Genomic DNA, 18,058 nt, shown 5'->3' with positions numbered 1-18,058 from the left:
TCCTGGCGAGGGGAACACTGAGGCAAGAGGCGGAGGTTTGGGGGGGATTTTGTGTGTTTAATATATTAATGCCTCTAAGGAGCAGGCAGGACGTGCAGGCAGCAACTCCCTGCCCAGCCTGGCACCTGGGGGGGTCCCCATGGCCCCCCCTCTGCCAGCCTGGCCCCAATGACCCCTCTTCCTCCTCACCACGTAGAAAACGTTTAGAAACACAATTAAAATCCAAAGGGGGATGAGGGTGGGGGGACAGGGGCCCCCCAGGTCCTACGGCAGCTTGGAGGCACCGCTGGCTCGGGGGGCAGTGCCAGCCCCCCCTGTCCTGCAGGGACACAAGCGGGGACATGGCTCAGGGTTGGGGGAACATGGAGCATGCAGTTCCCACCCCCAAAAGACAGGGAGGTGGATGGGGGATGTTGGGGGGGACACAGAGGGGACAAGGACAGCAGGATCCCTCGTGGCAGAGTCTGGTGGCACAGGTGGGGGGTCCCAAGCAGATGGGGACACGGGTGGCCTGGGGGTGGTCCTTCTGGCCCCTCCCCTGGCAGGACACTGGGTGGGGCTGGGCATGGGACAGGGGCAGGGAGGAATGAGAGGGGTGGCTGAATGGGATTGTGATGGGGTGGGACAGTGATGGGACACGATGGTGGCAGGAGAGGATGGTGGTGGGCTGGGACGGGGGTGGGAGAGGACAGTGACAAGGCACGATGGTGGCAGGATGTTGGTGTGGGGAGGGTGGTGGGATGGCGTGGCAGTAGGATGGGACAGTGACAGACAGGACAGGGTGGTGGGAGGGTGGGATGGGGATGACAGCAGTGGGATAAGATGATGGCTGTGTGGGATTGCGGTGGGATGGGACTGATGGGACAGGATGACAGTGGGAGGGGATGGCAGTGGGCTGGCACAGCGGTGGGACAGTGACAACACAGGACGGTGGTGGGCTGAGACGGGTGACAGCAGCGGTGTCCCTGCCACCCCAGCACCCCCCAGCCCCCGAGGCTTGCCCCCACCCCGGGACCCGGGGCCCGCCCTTCGCACACTCACTTGACATTGAAGACCATCAGTGGCCGCTCCTCCCGCTTCTGCCAGGGGCTCTTGCGGTCGCCCCCCTCGTCCCCGCCGTCGCCCGCCTCGGCCAGCCCCTCCTCCTCGGGGCTGGTCAGGGAGTCTCGGGGGGCTTCGCTGGCGCTGCTGCGCCCGCTGCCCCCTCCCCGCCGCCCCCCGCTGCCCGCCTCCAGCAAGGGGGCCAGCGAGCTGTCCTCGGGGGAGGCTGCGGGCAGGGCAGGCCGGGGCCCCCCGTCCTCTCCCCCGCCTCCGGCGGCCCGGGGGAGGCGGGGAGGGGGCGCGGGGCCGGGGCCGGGGCCCCTCTCGCTGCCCTGCAGGTCGATGTAGGAATGCCGAACCTGGGAGGAGCGCCCGTCCAGGGACACGAACCAGGCTCTCGGGGGTGGCGGCCCCCCCAGTTCCAGGAGCTGCTGCCCTGCCAGCGCCTGCAGCTCCCCGTTGAGCTGGGCCACCGCCGACCCGTCCAGCAGCACCGGGATGGCCACCGAGCCACTCACCGGCTGGGGGGCCCGAGCCCCGCCCCAGTTTTCCCCCTCCTCGAAGGGCTGCCCGGAGGAGGGGGCGGGCGGGGGCGCGGCCGTCGCCGCCGTCGAGCCGGGTCCCCCATCGGCTTCGGGGGGACCCTCGGGCTCGCCGGGGGCCAGGCGCATGTAGCGGGCGGGGATGAGGAGGGTGGGCATCACCCCCCGGTAAACATCCTCGGGCCCCCCGCCGCGGTCCAGGGGCCCGCAGAGGAGCAGGGGGCCGGGGGGGGCCAGCGAGGGCGGGCGCGGGGGCGGCTCAGGCAGCGGGTGCTCGGTGGGCTGCGCCCCGTAACGGGAGAACGAGGGCGAGGGGGGCCGCGGGGGGAAGGCGGGGGTGCCCCGGGGGTGCTCGTCGGGCGGCTGCAGCCCGTCCACCGAGCGGGCGGCCCGGAGGCCGAAGGCTTCGCCGGGGCGCCCATAGTCCTCGTGGGCGGGGGGCTGGCGGCGGCGGGGGCCCAGCGTGGCGGCCGGGGGCCGGGGGCCGGCGCGGAGCGGGGCGGGGGCCGGCGGCTGGAAGAAGTCCGGCCGGGCGGGGGTCAGCTCGCGGGTCGAGGGGGGCAGGCTGGGGGTGGGCAGGTCCGTGTCCCCCCCCGAGGAGGCGGTCTCCAGATGGCTGCCCCCGCACAGGAGGTCCAGCTGGGACACCGAGGTGGCCTGGTCCCGGCGCGCCGCGTCCAGCGGCCCCGGCAGCGGCAGCTTGCGGTGCTGCGCCCGCGGCTTCAGGCACCGCCGCCTGCGGGGACACGGGGGCGATGGGGGCGGGGGTCCCCCTGCTTCCCCCCCTCCCTCGCCTGCTGGAGGGAGCTACAGGAGGGGGCTACAGGGCACCCAGGGGTGCTGGGGAGTGGTGTGTGCCCCCCCAAATCCAGCTAAAGAGCACCCAGGGGTGCCACAGGCTGGTGCCTCCTCCCCATAGCCAACTATAAGGCACTTGGGGGTTCCAAGGGGTAGTGACCCCCTATAAGTGGCTACAGAGCACTCAAGGGTGCCAGGAGGGTGGTGCCCCTTCCCCATAGTCAGGTCTAGGGCACCTGGGGGTGCCATGGGGTGGTGCCCCCCTTCCCAAAGCCAGATATAGGGCACCCAGGGGTACCAGGAGGATGGTGCCCCCTCCCCATACCCAGTTATAGGGTGCCAGGGAATGCTCCCCCCAGCTATGGGGCACGCAGGGATTACAGGTGGGTGCTGCCCCCCATTCCCACATGGAATGTTGGGTGGGGGGTATGTTCAGTTCCCACCCCCCACCATGGTCAGGATGCAGCGGGTGCTGACCTGCAGTAGTAGATGAGGAGGCAGAGGAGGATGAGCACGAGCAGGGCGAGGGCACCCAGGATGGTGAGGAGGAAGATGGTGTGGTAGGTGGTGATGTCTGTCACACCCGCTGCCATCGCCACCAGCCCTGGGGACAACAGGCTCAGAGGGGGAACCCCCCCCCCCCCCCCAAATAGTACCCTGGGGGCTGCCCCCTGCCCCCGGACAGCCCTGGGACAGAGAGGCAAAGGGAACCCCCACCAGAGCACCCCAGGGGGCTGTGATGTCCCCCCAGCCTCAGCCCTGGGGACAATGGGATCAGGGGGGAACCCCCACCCCACCAGGAGCACCCCAGAGTGGTCCCACCCCCTTCAGGCAGCCCTGGGACAGGGGGTTCAGAGAGGGAAGCACCCCAGGGTGCTGCCACCTCCTCCCCAGCCAGCCTGTCCCCAGGGACCCAGGCTGGGGGGACACCCACAGGTGTCACCTTACCTGTGCTGGGGGAGGGCAGAGCTGCTGCCCAGTATCCCAACTGGGAGGAGACAAACGTCCAGTACAGCTGCCGGCCTTCCCTTCGGATCAGCCCTGTCCCGTTACGGACCCACAGCCCTGCAGGGACACGCCGGCCTGAGACCCCTCCAACTCATCACACCCCCCGCCACCCACAGCAGGAGCTGTGTCCTCTTCTGCCACCCCCAGCCAGCACTCACCGCTCTTGGGGTCAAACCTCCAGGCTGGCACACTGGTGGCCACCACGGCCGCGGCGTCGGGGGCCAAAGGGATGGACAGGTGGACGGGGCCGGCCAGCGGCACCTCAGTCCCGTTCCCGGTGAACAGGTGGACGCTGACAGCCGCCACCGGTGCCAGCTCCAGCCAGGTGCCATTGGCTGCGGGGACAAGGACGGGGACATCCTTAAGGGGGGCCACATGGGGTGTATCCCTCCCCCCCCCCCCCCCAAGTCCTCGGTGTCCCCCATACCGCTGCCGTCCTGCTCGGCCCCGAGGAAGGCGGGGAAGGCGCGGGCCAGGCTGGGGCCGGAGGCAGCGGTGAGGGACGCGGCGAGCTGGCTGTAGGTGGAACTGCGGGGCAGGCGGGCTGCCCGCCGTGGGAACTGCGCCCACGGCTGCCCACGGCCACCTGCGGGGACACGGCAGGTGGCATCACCCGGGGGGACTGATGGTGTCACCCACTGCCATCCCCATGGCTCAGCCGCGGGGCACAGGGTGGGTGGCAGCACTCGGGGGGGCTGGTGGTGTCACCCACCGCCATCCCTGTGGCTCACCTGGGGATCCCAGGAGGATCTGGACCAGGTCCTCGTACAGGATGAGGGTGGCCGGGCGCTCCGGGAGCAGGTAGAGGCTGATGGAGGCGTAGACTGCAAGGGGAGCAGGGGGTGATGGGGGACCCCAAAAATACACACACCTGGACCCCAAAAATACACACACACACTCCTCCCAGGCTTGGGGGAGGACTGAGGACTGAGGACTGATGGGGGAGATGGGCTCTGCAGAGAGGGTGGGGGAGACAGCAAGGGGTGAGATGCATGTGGGGATGGGGACAGGAGGGATGGCTGGGGGCAGGGTGGGGCACCCCCTCCACAACCCCATCCATGCCCCCTCCATCCCCATCCCTGTACCACTTCATCCTCGTACCCCCCATCCCCACAGCCCCATCCCCATCCTGTACCCCACAATCCCTGTACCCACATCCCCACCCCCCCAGATGAGTGCTCCCACGTGTCCCAACCCCTCCCCAGGTGACCCCATTGATGCCACCCCCACTCGCCCCTGCCCTGGGGAGAAGGGCTGGAGCCCATCCCAGGGGACACCCCCAACATCCCCTGCCCTGGGATGGGGGGACTTTGAGGCCACCAGGACATGCTTTTCCCCTCCCAAAGGGGCCAGACCCCTCCCAAACACCCTTCTGTAAGGGACCCCTACATCAAAACCTCTTAGAGGTCCCCTGTAAGGAAGGGACTGAGGTCCCAGGAAGGGACTAAGGACCCCACACCAGGCTCAGAGCCCCCCAGTCCAGTACAGAGCCACCCTCAAAGAATTTAGGACTCCAATCAGACCCAGAACCCTCAGAAGGGATTGGGGATCCCCCATAAGGGCTCAGATCCCCACAGGAAGGATTGTGTCCCCCAGTCAGACTCAGAGACCCCAGCAAGGGATTGGGGACCCCCAAGCAGAGCCCCCCAGGAAGGCACTGGGGTCCCCCCCAGGTTGGGGGTCCCGGTGACTCACGTGGCAGTTTGGTGACACGCCAGGGCACGGAGGCGGTGACGTATCCGCGGCGTGCGGCGGTGACGAGCAGCCAGGAGCCCAGGCGGTAGGGCACGGGCAGGACCCCGGTGCCCGTGTGGTCGGTGGTCCCGGCTGCCAGCGCGCTGCGGGCGCCGAACACGTCGAGGGCCGCCTGCGCCAGCGGGGCCAGCGTCCCGCTCTCGAACACCTGCACCCGCAGCAGCACCTCTGGGGGACACGGGGAGGACACCGGCGTGGGCACGGGCACCGCACCCCCACAGCACCAGCGGCACAGGGGACAGGGTGGGGGGACACTGTGGGGGTGGGGGGACACATCCCGGGAGTCACAGCCACTAACCCAGGGGATACGGCCACCATCCCAGGGGGCATGACCACCATCCCAGTGGTTCATGGCCACCATCCCAGGAGGTCATGGGCACCATCCTGATGGATGATGGGCACCACCCCAACAGGTGGTGGGACCTGTCCTGCTGGGTCATGGCCACCATCCCCATCACAGGGGTCCATGGCCAACAGCACAGGGGGTCCAGCCACCATTGCAGCAGGTGGTGGGACACACCCTGCCAGGTCATGGCCACTATCCCAGGGGGGTCATGGTCACCATCACAGCCACCATCCTGGTGGGTGATGGCCACCATCCTAGAAGGGGTGGGACTCATCCCAGTGCCCACCATCCCCAGCAGGTCACAGCCACCACCCAGGTGGGTCACAGCCACCACCCTGGCAGGTCACAGGTGATCCCCCCAGACAGCAGGCACTGTCCTGAGGGGGTGTGAGCATCACTGCTGTGCCCACCCTGTGCCCCCTCGAGGGGGCTCCTGGCCCCAGGGTGCCGTGCCCACCCGGGTGGGTGCACCCAGTCCCTCACTGCCAACCCCTCCACCAGAGGCCACCCCCAGGGTGCTGCTCACCCCTGTCCCAAGGTCAGGGACCTTGGGGATGTCTCCACCCCAGCAGCTCCCACCGGCAGCAGAGGGAGAGATCCCCCCCGGATCCCCTCCGCCAGTCCCCGCTGCAGGACAGGGGAGGGCCCGGCTCGAGGGAGGGGGGGACCCTAAACCCCCGTGTGCCCCCGGCCCCCCCGAGCCAGCGCCATCCTGCGCATGATCCGCAGCCCTTGGCAGCTGTCCCGGCTCCGGCGCCGTCACCCAGGCAACGACCTCCTTCATCCCGCGCCCCGGGGCTCCCGCCCGGCCCCCCGCAGCCCCGGAACCCCCCCACTCCACCGGGCACCCACCCCGCCCCGGCCCCGGCCCAGATGCGGCAATGGGCGAGGGGGGGAAATTCGCAGCAGCTGCTTCAGCGATGCACAGGGGCGGGGGGCGGGTGCCAGGCATGGAGGGGCTGGGGGTGTCCCCCCGCATGGCCGGCACCCGCGGGCAGGAATGTCCCTGCGGCCACACGCCGGCCACCCGCAGCTGCCGGGGGACAGCTGGCACCAACGGCGACCCCGGCGTCCCCCGGAGAGAGGGAGCCATCCCCAGCACGGGGGCACAGGCACGGCCGTCCCCTTCCCCAGTCCCTGTCCCCCTACCGTCATCAAAGGTCCCCAGAGGGGGGTACGGCCACCGCGAGGCACGCTGCCCCCCCGCTGGCTCCCCAGTGCCTCCCCGTCTGACCCCACGGTCCCATGAGGCGGGGCGGGGGGTGCCAGGCCCTGGGGTGGCAGTGACGAGCCCTGTCATGTCTGTCACCCCGCGGGGATGGGGATGGGCAGGGGTGACGCCAGCGGGGAGCTGAGCCAGCACAGACAAGACGGGCCAGGGACCCCCCCTCACCCCACAGACCCCCTCGCACGCCCGGGCACGTCTCACCCTGGCACACGGGCTCTGTCAGGAGGGTTTGGGGTGCAGGAGGGGGTCACAGGGAACCGCGGGGACCCCAAGGCCCACCCTGCCTGCCGGGTGCACCCCCACCATCCTGCACCCCCGGGTGCTGCTCAAGGACCCCCCTATCATCATGCACCCCCTGGCCTGGGACCCCCACCCACTATCAGACACCCTCAATCTCTGCTCAGGACCCCCACCCACCCTCTTGCACCCCCAAGCTCTGTCCATGATCCCCACCCAACTTCCTTCACTCCCTGGTTTGTGACCCCCACCCACCATCACCAGCCCTTGGCGCTGCCCGGGACCCACCCCCCCACCCTGTACCGCAAGGTCTGGGACCACCCCCACACTCTCGTCCCCCCCCAGCTCTGTCCGTGACCCCCACCCACCCAGCTGCACCCCCTGGCACTGCCCAGGCCCCCCACCCACCACCCTCTGCTCGCCGGTGGCCAGAACCGCCCGGGGAGGGGGAGCCAGACGGACAGACGGGGGTGCGGCCGGACAGACAGAGCTGGGGACGGACGGAGGATGGACAAGGGGGGTGGACGGGGGGAATGGAAGGCGGGCGCGGGCGCGGTGGGGGGCGGGTGGGCAGGGATGGAGGTGTCGGAGCCGGGGGGGCCGGGGAATGTCGGGTCCGGGGGACCCGGGTGGCCGGGAGGGGATGGGGGTGTCGGGACCGGGGGGATTCGGGGCGGGGGGTGGGCGGGGATGGGGCTGTGGGGGCCGGGGGATGCCGGGGAGCGTCGGGGCGGGGGTCGGGCGGGGGCTGGTGCTGCCGAGGGGGTGTCGGGGCCAGAGGATGCCGGGGGGAAGTCGTGGCGGGGGTCGGGCGGGGATGGGGGGGCCGGTGCTGGGATCGATCGGGGGGGTGGTGCCGGGGGGGGGGGGGGATCGGGTTCAAAGGATGCCGGAGGGATGTCGGTGCGGGGCTCGGGCGGGGATGGGGAGTGGGGGCGTTGGTCGGGCTGGGGTGGTGCGGGGCAGGGGGGTGGGGGCCAAGGGATGCCGGGGGGATGTGGGCGCGGGGATCGGGCGGGGAGGGCGGCGGGGGGTGTTGCCGGCGGCGCCCCCCGCCCCGCACACAAAGGCCGCTCTCACCGTGCGCTCCCGGCTCCGCCGCGCCCCGCGCCCGCCGCCCGCCCGCGGCCGCCAGCAGCAGCAGCACCGGCAGCGGCGGCAGCGGCGGCAGGAGGCGGCGGGGCCGCATGGTGGCTCCGCGCCGTTACCCCGCCATGCCCGGCCCGCCCGGCCCGTCCGCCCGCCCGCCGCGGGGACCGGGCTCCACCTGCCGGAGCCGCCGGGCACGGCCGCCCAGTGCCCACCCCCGGAGCGGCACCGCCCCGTCACCGGGACCACCCCCGGCACCGCCCCGAGACCCCCAGACCCACCCCCGGTACCGCCCCAGACCCCCGGCACCGCCCCCTGCACTGCCCTGGGAGGGAGGGCCGGGACCCATCGCCGGTACCGCAACTGCCTCCGCAGCCCCTCCCCGGGACCGCTGCGGGACCTGGACCGGGACTCGGTACCGGCATCGGCATCCCGGGACTGACCCTGGTATTGGCAGCGGCATCTTAGGACCCGCCCCCGACATCGGCACCGACCCCCGGATCCACCTCTGACACTGCCTCGAGCCCCGGCACTGCCCCCGGTACCGATCCCGACCCCTGTACCCACCCCCGGTACAACCCCGGGACCAGGACTGGGACCCGCACTGCGGGACTCACTCCGATACTGGCACCGGCAGCCTCGCACTGCCCGCGGTACCGCACAGGCCTCCCGGGACCCATTCCTGGCTCCGCTCCAAGCCCCGGGACAAGGACATGGTACCGGCACCGGCATCCCCGGACTGACCCAGTACCGGCACCAGCACCCCAGGACCCACTCCCGGTACTTCCTTGAGCCTCACTGTCGACCCCCGGTACCGCAGCGGCATTTCGGGACTGGCCCTTGGCACTGCCCCGACCCCCCGGACTCATCCTCGGGACTGACCCCAGTACCGTGACCCACCCACGGTACCAGCACCAGCCCCGGTACGGATTCCAAAGCGCTGCACAAGCCCCCAGGACTGACCCCGGCACCAACCCCCACCGCCCTCCCGGGGCACCCCACAAGGGCACACGGGGGTCCCCAAAAGCCTCCCTGCCCCCCTGCTGCGCCGTGTCCCCTGCGGGACCCCCCCGGTGCGGGTCCGGGGGGGCACAACCACATCGCCATGGGCAGCACCCGAGGGCCAGGCGGGGATTTATTGTCCGGGGGGAGCAGAGGGGGGCTGGGGTCCCACGGGCACTCGGGGGGGCTGCGCGGGGGTGGGGCACAGGGGGACCCCGGGGACACCGCTAGTCCTGGGCATCCCCCGGCTCCTGGGCGTCCCCCGGCTCCTGGGCCTGGACGGGCTCCTGCGTGTCCCCCTCGGTGGGCGGGCGCGTCCTCTTGAAGAAACCCGTCTGGAAGGGGACACGGTGACAGTCGGACCCCGGGGAACCCCGCGGCACCAACCCCGGGGATCCCACAGCATCAGCCCCCCAGAGATGCCACAGGGACCCCATGACAGCTCCTGAGGGACCCCCTGGCACCAGCCTCTGGGGACCCCACGGTGTCACCCGCCTGGGACCTCACGGCATCACCTGTGCTGCTGTCCCCCCATCCTGCCCCACATCCCCCGCCCCCAGCACTATGTCCCGTGTTTCATGGTCCCTCTGGTGTCGGTGAGGCCCCACAACCATGGTGGATGTCACCAGCGTCCCCAGTGTCCCCCTGGGCCCACTCACCTTCCACATGAGGAGGACGAGGAGGGTGAGGAGCAGGAGCCCGGCCAGGACCCCCAGCACCACCCACCACACTGGCACAGGGCCCTCGCCCCCGGGGCTGGCACGCACCACGTGGGTGTCGGTCTGCAGAGGGACAGGTGGGTGACACCACTGCCACCACGGCCTGTCCCTGTGTCCCCACACCCACGCCAGCCCTACCTCGGCCTTGCCAGTGGGCAGGACCCGGGGCTGGACGCGGTAGGGCATGGCCGAGGTGTTGAACCATGCTTGTGACTGGATGCAGAACTGCGTCAGGAGGTGCTCCCGCTAGGGACGGACGAGGTGACACACGAGGGACACATGGGGACACATGGGAACACATGGGGACACATGGGAACCTGGCGTCAGGGGTGCTGGCAGCTAACAGGGCACCCATGACCCCACACATGGTATCCCCAGGGTGCTCTCTGGGGACCACCATGCAGGAAGGGCCATGGCAGGGATGCCCTGTGGCCACAGTGCCACCCCAACCCCTCTGCCCCCAGGAGGGGACAGTACCTGCTGCAGGGTGTCCATCCAGAGCAGGGCGTGGACGCTGACCAGTGCCCGCTGGTCCTTGCCCAGGCTGGGCACGTGGCAGGTGATGTCCACGCACGTGGCATTGTCACAGTCCTGAGGGACAGCGGTGGGTGCTGGGGGTGCTGGGGGGCCCCCAGCCCCGGGGACACTCCCAGCCCTGTACCCACCATGGGCTGCAGTCCCCAGGGTCACCCAAGGGATGCGGTCCCCCGCCCTGGCACCCCCCAGCCCCGCACCCATCACAGCCCGCAGCTCCCCGGGGTCACCCGCTCACCACACGGACGAGGTCCCCCAGGCCGGCTCCCGGGGGCGGCTCCGCCTCCCGGCGCTCCCGCTGGTGGGTGCCGTTCCCGGGCGCTGCGGCGGTCGGGCGGGGGATCTCCAGCTGGAAGGGGACACAGAGGTGGCACCCACTGCCCTGACTCGCCCCAGCGCCCGCGGGTGGGCAGCGGCCCCGCAGCCCCTACCTGGGCGGGGTTGAGGGCGGGGTGGTGGGAGCAGTTCATGCCCCCCTCGGTGCCCAGCTCCAGCAGGTAGAGCAGGACGTGGTCGCCCAGCTGGTGGGGGACGGCGAGGCTCAGGGTGACCCCGCTGACGGTGCCGGGACCTTTGTTGTGGAGCTGCAGGAGGACGGTGGGGTGATGCCCAGCGCAGGGGGTGACGCCGGGGAGGGGACAGAGGGGGACATCCCCTGAGCACCCGCGGGTGCAGTGTCCCACCTCATAGACGTGCTCCACCTTGATGCCGTGGTCCTCGAGCCGCCGACTGCCCTCCACCCGGTGCCAGCTCGTGGGCAGCACCGTGGTGGCAGGCAGGGAGGTGCTGGTGGGAGAGGAGGGTCAGTGTCCCGCTCTGTCCCCCCCATTGTCCCCATGTCCCCCCAGACCCTCACCCTCGCAGCTCCATCTCTGCCTCTGCCTCCACGGGCACTGTCACCGTCACCGACGCGTTGCTGGGGCTGGGGCTGTTCTTGCTGTGGGGACACAGAGACATGAGGGATGGACTCTGAGTTTGGGCACCGTGTCCCAGCAGTGGGTGGGGGGCAGGGGGACAGCAGGGCGTCACCTCCGCAGCTGGAGGTGGAAGGTGATGGCGTCCCCCATGTCCTCCAGCCCGGACACGCTCAGCTCCAAGTCCACGGTGATCTGGGGGACAGCACAGGAGAGGGGCAGGTGGGTGACCAGCCCCAATGGGTGACGGGCACAGCAGGGACCCCCTGTCTCCTTACCTGGGCTCCCGCTTTCATGGGGTTGCCCAACTCACAGAGTACCACACGAGTCCCATTCTCCTTCTTGGGGTTGCAGCTGAGCTTCTCCTGCCCCTGTGGGGTGGGGACATGGGACAGGGACACATCATGGACCCCCCCATGAGCCAACCACCCTGGGGACCTGCACGAGCTGAGGGCAGGGCTTGAGCCCCACACTCCAGACACCCCTGAACGCCCATCACCAGTGGGCACGCCATGGAGGGTGATGGCCACCAAGGGCAGGACATGAGCCCCCCAGCCCAGGGTCCCTGGGCACCCATCCCCACCAGGCGCAGCCATGGAAGATGATGGAGATGGAGGATACAGTGTAAGCCTCCCGATGTGGGTCACCCCCTGTGCTGGGCATCCCCCAGCACCCATCGCCACTGGGCACCCCCAAAAACGGTGATGGCTACCAAGGACAGGACATGACCCCTCCCTCCCCCCATCACCCCCCTTACCCCCCACTCGACACCCACCGGGATGGTGCTGCGGGCAGCCTGGTAGTGGGTGCCGGGAGGCAGCTGCACCCTCAGCTCAGCCTCGAAGGCGCCTTCGCCCGCGTTGGTGGCGTTGGCGCGCAGGGAGAGCGCGGCCTCCGCCCCGATCAGCAGGCGTTGGCTGGGGCTGGGGACATGGGGACAGGGCTCAGCACCCCGAGGGGACACCGAGCACTCCCTCACTCCCCCCGCGGTGCTCACGTGTCAGCGGCCAGGTGGAGGTCGGGGACACAGAGGTTGTCATCGCCACAGTCCTCCAGGATGATGTGGGTCTGGGAGGGGACAGGGAGGGGACAGGGAATTCCCCATCCAGGGTGAGGTGCGGGAGGGGGAGTCATTGGGGACAGCAGGGGACACGGGGGGACATCCTGGGGAGGGATTGGGTTGGTCGGGGGACCAGAGGGGACATCCCAGAGGGAAGATTTGGGACAGGACAGGGTAGAGAGGGGACGTTTCAGGGAGAGACTGGGGATGGTGGAGCGGAGGGAGGTGACGTCTCCGGGAGGGAAGAATGGGGACAGCAGAGGGGACATCCAGGGGACGACTGGGGACACACCAAGGAGGGAGCAGGGACAGCAGGGGGAGATCCTGGGGAGGGATTGGGGATGGCAGAGGGGACATTCTCGGGGTGGGAATGGGGACAGTGCTGGGTACAGAAGGGATATCCCAGGGGACTGCAGATTGGGGACTGCAGGGTGAGCACAGAGGGCAGAACAGGAGGGATATGCCAGGGAGTGGCAGGGACAGTGGGGGGGCACATTCCAGGGGGAATGAGGGACAGTGGGGGGGTAGGAGCCACATCCCGGTGGAAACTGGGGACAGTGGGGGGGACAGGGGCAATGTCCCAGGGGGATGTTGGGGACACTGGTACAGGCTGGGAACCCCGGAGCTGAGCACACCCGGGCTGGGGGTACCCACACGTGCCCTGGCCCAGGCGTGGGGATGAGCCCACCCCGTGTCACCATGGTGACGTCCCCCCACAGCCACGTCCCCCCTACCTGTGCCTGCACCAGGGTGTCCCCGTAGAGCACCAGCCCCGGGGCCTCTCTGGGCAGCGTCAGGGCCACGCTCAGGGCCACCGGGCTCAGCTTGTCCTTGAACTCGGCCTTGTCCTGGGGACATCCGTGGGCAGAGCACTCTGGAGGGCATCCCGTGCCCACCCCACCCTAGGGCCCCCACCCATCACTGTCCCCATCCCTGTTACCCACCCTTCTGGGACACGGGGACACCGTTATCCCCAATCCCTGTCCCCATCCTGGCTGGGGATGCCACATCCCCTTTCCTGTCCCCCACCCTCTGCCGCGCTGTCGCTGTGCCCGTACCCGCAGGTAGGCGGTGAGGTTGCTGCACACAGGGGGTGTCCCCGGTGCCACCACCAGCTGTTCCTGCCAGGACGATTGGTGTCCCTGCAGCAGCAGGACCCTGCGCGACGACCGGGGCTTCAGCCGGTCCAGCTGCAGCTCGGCCTCCAGGTCTGGTGGGGAATGGGAGGGTGACACTGGTGACACCCCCGCAGTGCCCGTGTGCCCCCCGGGTGACACTGGCACTCACCGATGCTCTGAGGGATGCGCTGGCCCGTCACGCTGACACAAAACACCACGTGGAAGCTGCGGGTGGACAACACCAACAGGTGCTCAGGGACCTGTCCCATCCCCACGGTGGGGTCCCCATGGTCCCCACAGTGGGGTCCCCATAGTGTTCCCGCGGCAGTGCCCCCTCACCAGCTGACACGGACACTGGAGCCGGGCAGGACACAGTCAAGGACCTCAGGGTTCAGCCCGTCGGGGACACTCAGCTGGGTCTGGACCACCACCACAGGTAGTCCCCTGGGGCACGGGGATATTGCTGAGGTGCCAGGGGACCCAGCAGGGGACCCAGCAGGACCCGGGCCACCGCAGGGACGGGCACTCACTGGTACACGGCCACCTTGGCCGCCCCGTAAGCCCCCACGAGCAGATCTGCGGGGACAAGCGGAGGGTCGGCGCCGGGGTGGTGACACCGGGGTGGCAGGGCGGTGGCAGGGCGGTGGCAGGGCGGTGTCGTGCCAGGGCTGTACCCGCGTAGCCGTTGCCGTCCAGGTCGGTGGCACCACGCAGGGCGAAGCCGAAGGCGGCGGGGCCGGGGAAGGGGCTGTTGAGGCGCTGCGTGGGCACCGGAGCCAGCCCCTCGCTCTGCCCGCGGAAGATGAAGACCTGCCCGCTGCCACTGTCACCCCCCTGCGGGGCACCCACGGCCACGTCTGGGGACAGAAGGGACGTGAGCGCCCGCCCAGGCTGTTCTGCCTCAGTTTCCCCAGGGCGCGGCACCGGGGGTGGCACGGCCCCCGCCCCACCCCGCCGCGGTGTTACCGCCGAAGCCGTCCTTGTCCAGGTCCCCGAGGCTGGCGATGGCGGCGGCGAAGCGGCCGTAGGGGTGGGTGCCCGTCAGGGTCTGGGGGGGCCCAGCGAGGGGCTGCTGTCCCCGCCCCAGGTAGAGGTAGAGGCGCCCCAGTTCACTGCGCTGCCCATCGGGGCGCCGGGCCATGTACAGGGGGGCACCCACCAGCAGGTCGTCCCGCCTGTGCCCGGCGCGGGGTCAGGGTGAGGGTCCCCAGATTTGGGGGCCGGGGGCACCCAGCGGTGTGCCAGGCACGCGGCAGCACCCCTGGGTGTCCCCGTGGAGGGGGGGGGACGACTGTCCCTACTCTCACCCGTCCCCATCGACATCGGCCACTGCCACCGTGTGCCCGAAGTACGAAGCCACCTGGAAAGGGTCCGGGCAGAGGGTGCCACCGGGGGGTGCCAGGGTCCCCCCCCAGGTCGGGGGGGCTGGGGGAGCAAGGGGGTGCTGGGATGGGGGACAGGAGTGCTGTGGAGCACCGGGGGTGCTGGGGGTGGCACAGGGCAGGGGTACCTGCTGGCTGGCGATGCCTCGCAGCCAGCGCAGAGTGTCCCCCGCAGAGAAGATCTCCACCTGCCCAGGGCAGTGTCAGACGCCAGCCCCAGCCCGGGGTGACACATGGTGGCGTCCCCTGGTGTCCCCTCGGCCAGGCACCGGCACCGGGCACTCCGCAGCACTCACCTCACCCCTCGTGTTGCTCTTGTTGGGGACCCCCACCACGTACTCTGCGAGGGATGAGAGCCCTGAGTGCCCCCCCCCCCCACACTGGGACATTGAGGGGAGCACGGGGACACCCCCGGCACTGGGGTGGGCACAGGGATACCCCTGGTGCGACATGGGGGCATGAGGGCACAGAGATGGATGGGACCCCTGTCCTGGCACAACCTCTGTGCAGCCCCCTCGGGAAGGGAAGCAGGGTCACTCTGGAGCCCTGGGAATGCCCCAGGCCCACCAACCCCTGTCCCCTGCACCCCCCAGCCCTACCTTTGGTTTTGGGGTTGCCATCAAACTCGCCCACAGCCACCGAGTACCCTGCAGGGAGATGGGCACTGGTGACCCCGGGAGCAGGAGCTGGCAGTGGGGCAGGGTGCCCGTGCCCCCTGCTCACCCCGGTACCCGTCCTCGTAGTCGCTGGACATCGGCGCCGTGGGGCGCCCGGGGCTCCCCGGCCACAGCAGGGACGTGCCGAGGAAGCGCCTGAGGATCTTGTCCAGCTCCACCGAGTATACGAGCCCTGGGGGACACCGCGGGGGGAGCACCGGCACTGCCGGGGCACCCGCTGCCACGCGCCCTGGGCTGCCAGTGCCACTGCGGGTGGCACTTACGGGGTACCCCATCCGGGGTGCCCTCCTCCCGCCGTGCCCACTCAAAGGGAGCAGCCCGGGAACACCAGCCGGGGTGGCAACGCCGGCGGGAAGGACTCACCCGAGAAGTAGTACCCGCCGGGGGCACCCAGCACCAGCGTCCCGTCCTGAGGGAGGAGCTGGCTCAGCATCACCCCGGGGCACCCTGGCATCTCCCCCAGGCATCCTCACCCAAGTATCCCCCACCCAAGCATCCCCCCCACTCCTAGGATCTCTCCTCCTGGAATTCCCACTCCAGCATCCCCCATCTCAGCATCCCCACCCCAACGTCCCCCACCGTTACACCCAGGTACCATCCTGGCCACACCCTCTGCATCTCTATCAGCACCCCATGGGCATCCCGGGGGGCACCCCGGCCACGCAGCCCCCTGACCCCCCCCAAGGTTCCCGAGTCGCCCAAGTCCCCCGAGCCCCTCAGGTCCCCTTCTCACCGGGGTGACAGCGGCGCTGAAGCCGATCTCGCAGTAGCGCTTGTCGTGCACTGAGGGCACAGGGCAGGGTCAGACCGACGCCGGCTTGGGGCACCCCCCGCCCCCGATCCCCGCTCACCGTAGTTCGTCTGGCGGTAGGTGCCGGCCATGGTCCGGTCGCGGCAGGGCGAGTACCACACCGCGCGCCGCTGCCCCGGGCTGTGCACGAAGCAGGCGCCCGTCGGGGTGCGGAACGCCTCGTGCTGTCCCTCCATCGCGTTCCAGTGCTGCAGCGGGGCACAGACCTGGGCACGGCGGTGGGACAGGCTGGGTGCCCACCCCGCCGCCACCCAAGGCTGCCCACATCCCCCCCCCGGATGCACTCACCACCAGTTTCCCGTCCCAGCTGGTGACGGACGCTCCCAGCCACTGGTGCGACTTGTAGGTGTGGAGCTTCAAGGTGCCCTGGCTCTCGATCTCGTCCCCTGGGGGAGCGGGAGAAGGGGAATGTGCGGAGCTGGCACCCCCCCGGCGCCCACCCCCCGCCCCACGGCGCCCACTCACCCGTAGTGTCGATGGGGAGGGGGTGGCAGGGGGACTTGTTGGGGGGCCAGGAGCAGAGGAAGACGGCGCCGGGCTGAGCCACTCCGGGCTGGGAGGTGTTGGCACGGGGGGCCCCCACCGCCACGGTGGGCCTGGGGAGGCAGAGCGGGTGTCAGGGTCGGGGGGCGGGTGCCGTGCCCGACCTCGACACCCCGGTGCCTCTCTACCTTCCCCCGCTCGTGTGGAAATCCAGGGCGAAGCCGAAATAGCTGCCGGGGGGTCCATCGAAGGTGGTGGGGGGGTCCTGGAGAAGCCCCAGGGTGGGGGGCAGGCGCAGCCCCCCGAGGAGCAGCAGCACCCGCAGCAGCCCCATCGTCGCCCCAAAATGTGGCCACAGCCCCGGCACAGCCCGTCCCGGGGCGTCCCTGGCTTATCTCGGGGGACGCAGCTGGGGACGGGGCCAGCGGGAACGGGGAACACAGGAAGGACCCCCCCGGAGGCACATCCGCTCCTGCAGGGAGCCAGAGAGGTGCGGGGGAGATGGATGGGAGCAGGGCGGGGGACAGGAGGTGGCAGTGCCACCGGAAGACACGGTGACAGGCTGGGGACACGGCCACAGCAGCCTGAGCCTACCGCCCGCCGGGGCCGCACCCAGCCCGCCGCGGGGTGCCGGTCTTAGGGTGGCTATTTTGGGATGTCCATCTTGGGGTGGCTATTTCGGGGTGCGGGCAGTCCCTACCAGCGGAAATGCGGCGAGGAGGGGGGAGGACAGCAGGGCACAGGGCCCCTCTATCGCCCTCGATATCCCCTCCGCAGCCGGATGGAGCTGACAGCACCGAGCCCGCCAGCGCTGGGCATCACCCCCACACTGTGTCCCCTTCCCCGGGGCAGGGACACCCCAAAACCCTGCCAGGGGAGAGGGGGGCCGGCAGCACCAGCGCTGTGCAGGGCTCTGGCAAGGGACGAGGGGCACGGTAGGGACAGCCCACAGCCAAATGAGCGAGGCGTGTCCCTGTCCCCGCGGAACAGCCGGGGCCCCGCAGCCAAGCCAGGCCTGCGGCAGCCGCGGGGGCTCAGCCCTGCCCGGACAGCGCCGGCAGCCCCCGAACGCCCCTGCGGAATTAATTTAAACTCTATTAATTAAGGACTCTCGGGCAGCTCCTCGTGCCAACCCAGAGCCGGGGGCCGGGAGAGGCCCCGGAGCATCTCCCCGGGAGCCAGCCCGTGTGAAAAGCAGCTTTCCTCCTCTCCATCTCTGAAGTTGCAGGTGGGAAGCAGGACAGGGGAGTCGGGGGGTCTCGAGGGGCACAGGGGGGTCCCCGCAGAGCCAAGCGGCACCTTGGCCCCTGATGG

At 70.3% G+C, this 18,058-nt stretch overlaps 2 protein-coding genes across 4 annotated transcripts; both read right to left on the bottom strand.

Annotated features, from left to right (window-relative positions):
- Positions 1-36: 36 nt before the first annotated feature.
- FAM171A2 (family with sequence similarity 171 member A2) lies at positions 37-8,159 on the bottom strand. Of its 3 annotated transcripts, XM_032091588.1 has the most exons (9): positions 8,036-8,159; positions 5,085-5,312; positions 4,121-4,213; positions 3,817-3,975; positions 3,548-3,724; positions 3,330-3,446; positions 2,859-2,985; positions 1,042-2,319; positions 37-319 (listed from the first exon to the last, which is right to left on the bottom strand). In XM_032091588.1, exons 1-9 carry the CDS (start codon positions 8,142-8,144, stop codon positions 265-267), a joined length of 2,343 nt encoding a protein of 780 aa, XP_031947479.1. In that variant the 5' UTR covers positions 8,145-8,159; the 3' UTR covers positions 37-264. The 3 variants fall into 3 exon arrangements, with proteins under 3 accessions (XP_031947479.1, XP_031947476.1, XP_031947478.1); XM_032091585.1 differs by lacking the exon at positions 8,036-8,159 and having other exon boundaries at positions 5,085-5,529; XM_032091587.1 differs by lacking the exons at positions 37-319; positions 8,036-8,159 and having other exon boundaries at positions 1,038-2,319; positions 5,085-5,529.
- Positions 8,160-9,151: 992 nt separating this feature from the next.
- ITGA2B (integrin subunit alpha 2b) lies at positions 9,152-17,228 on the bottom strand. Its single transcript, XM_032091714.1, has 30 exons — positions 16,933-17,228; positions 16,727-16,857; positions 16,550-16,647; positions 16,302-16,467; positions 16,184-16,233; positions 15,814-15,859; positions 15,497-15,622; positions 15,373-15,420; positions 15,070-15,113; positions 14,902-14,961; positions 14,699-14,751; positions 14,358-14,566; positions 14,066-14,248; positions 13,922-13,967; positions 13,731-13,835; positions 13,561-13,616; positions 13,332-13,483; positions 13,008-13,121; positions 12,211-12,281; positions 11,989-12,136; positions 11,492-11,584; positions 11,329-11,408; positions 11,156-11,236; positions 10,983-11,085; positions 10,731-10,883; positions 10,538-10,648; positions 10,243-10,356; positions 9,904-10,011; positions 9,706-9,828; positions 9,152-9,381 (listed from the first exon to the last, which is right to left on the bottom strand). Exons 1-30 carry the CDS (start codon positions 17,076-17,078, stop codon positions 9,274-9,276), a joined length of 3,126 nt encoding a protein of 1,041 aa, XP_031947605.1. The 5' UTR covers positions 17,079-17,228; the 3' UTR covers positions 9,152-9,273.
- Between the last annotated feature and the right edge of the window lie 830 nt (positions 17,229-18,058).

This window comes from Corvus moneduloides, chromosome 26 (genome assembly GCF_009650955.1).
Source record: "Corvus moneduloides isolate bCorMon1 chromosome 26, bCorMon1.pri, whole genome shotgun sequence".
In the NCBI taxonomy this organism is placed as follows: domain Eukaryota; kingdom Metazoa; phylum Chordata; class Aves; order Passeriformes; family Corvidae; genus Corvus; species Corvus moneduloides.
This window is presented reverse-complemented; position numbering and strand designations above follow the sequence as displayed.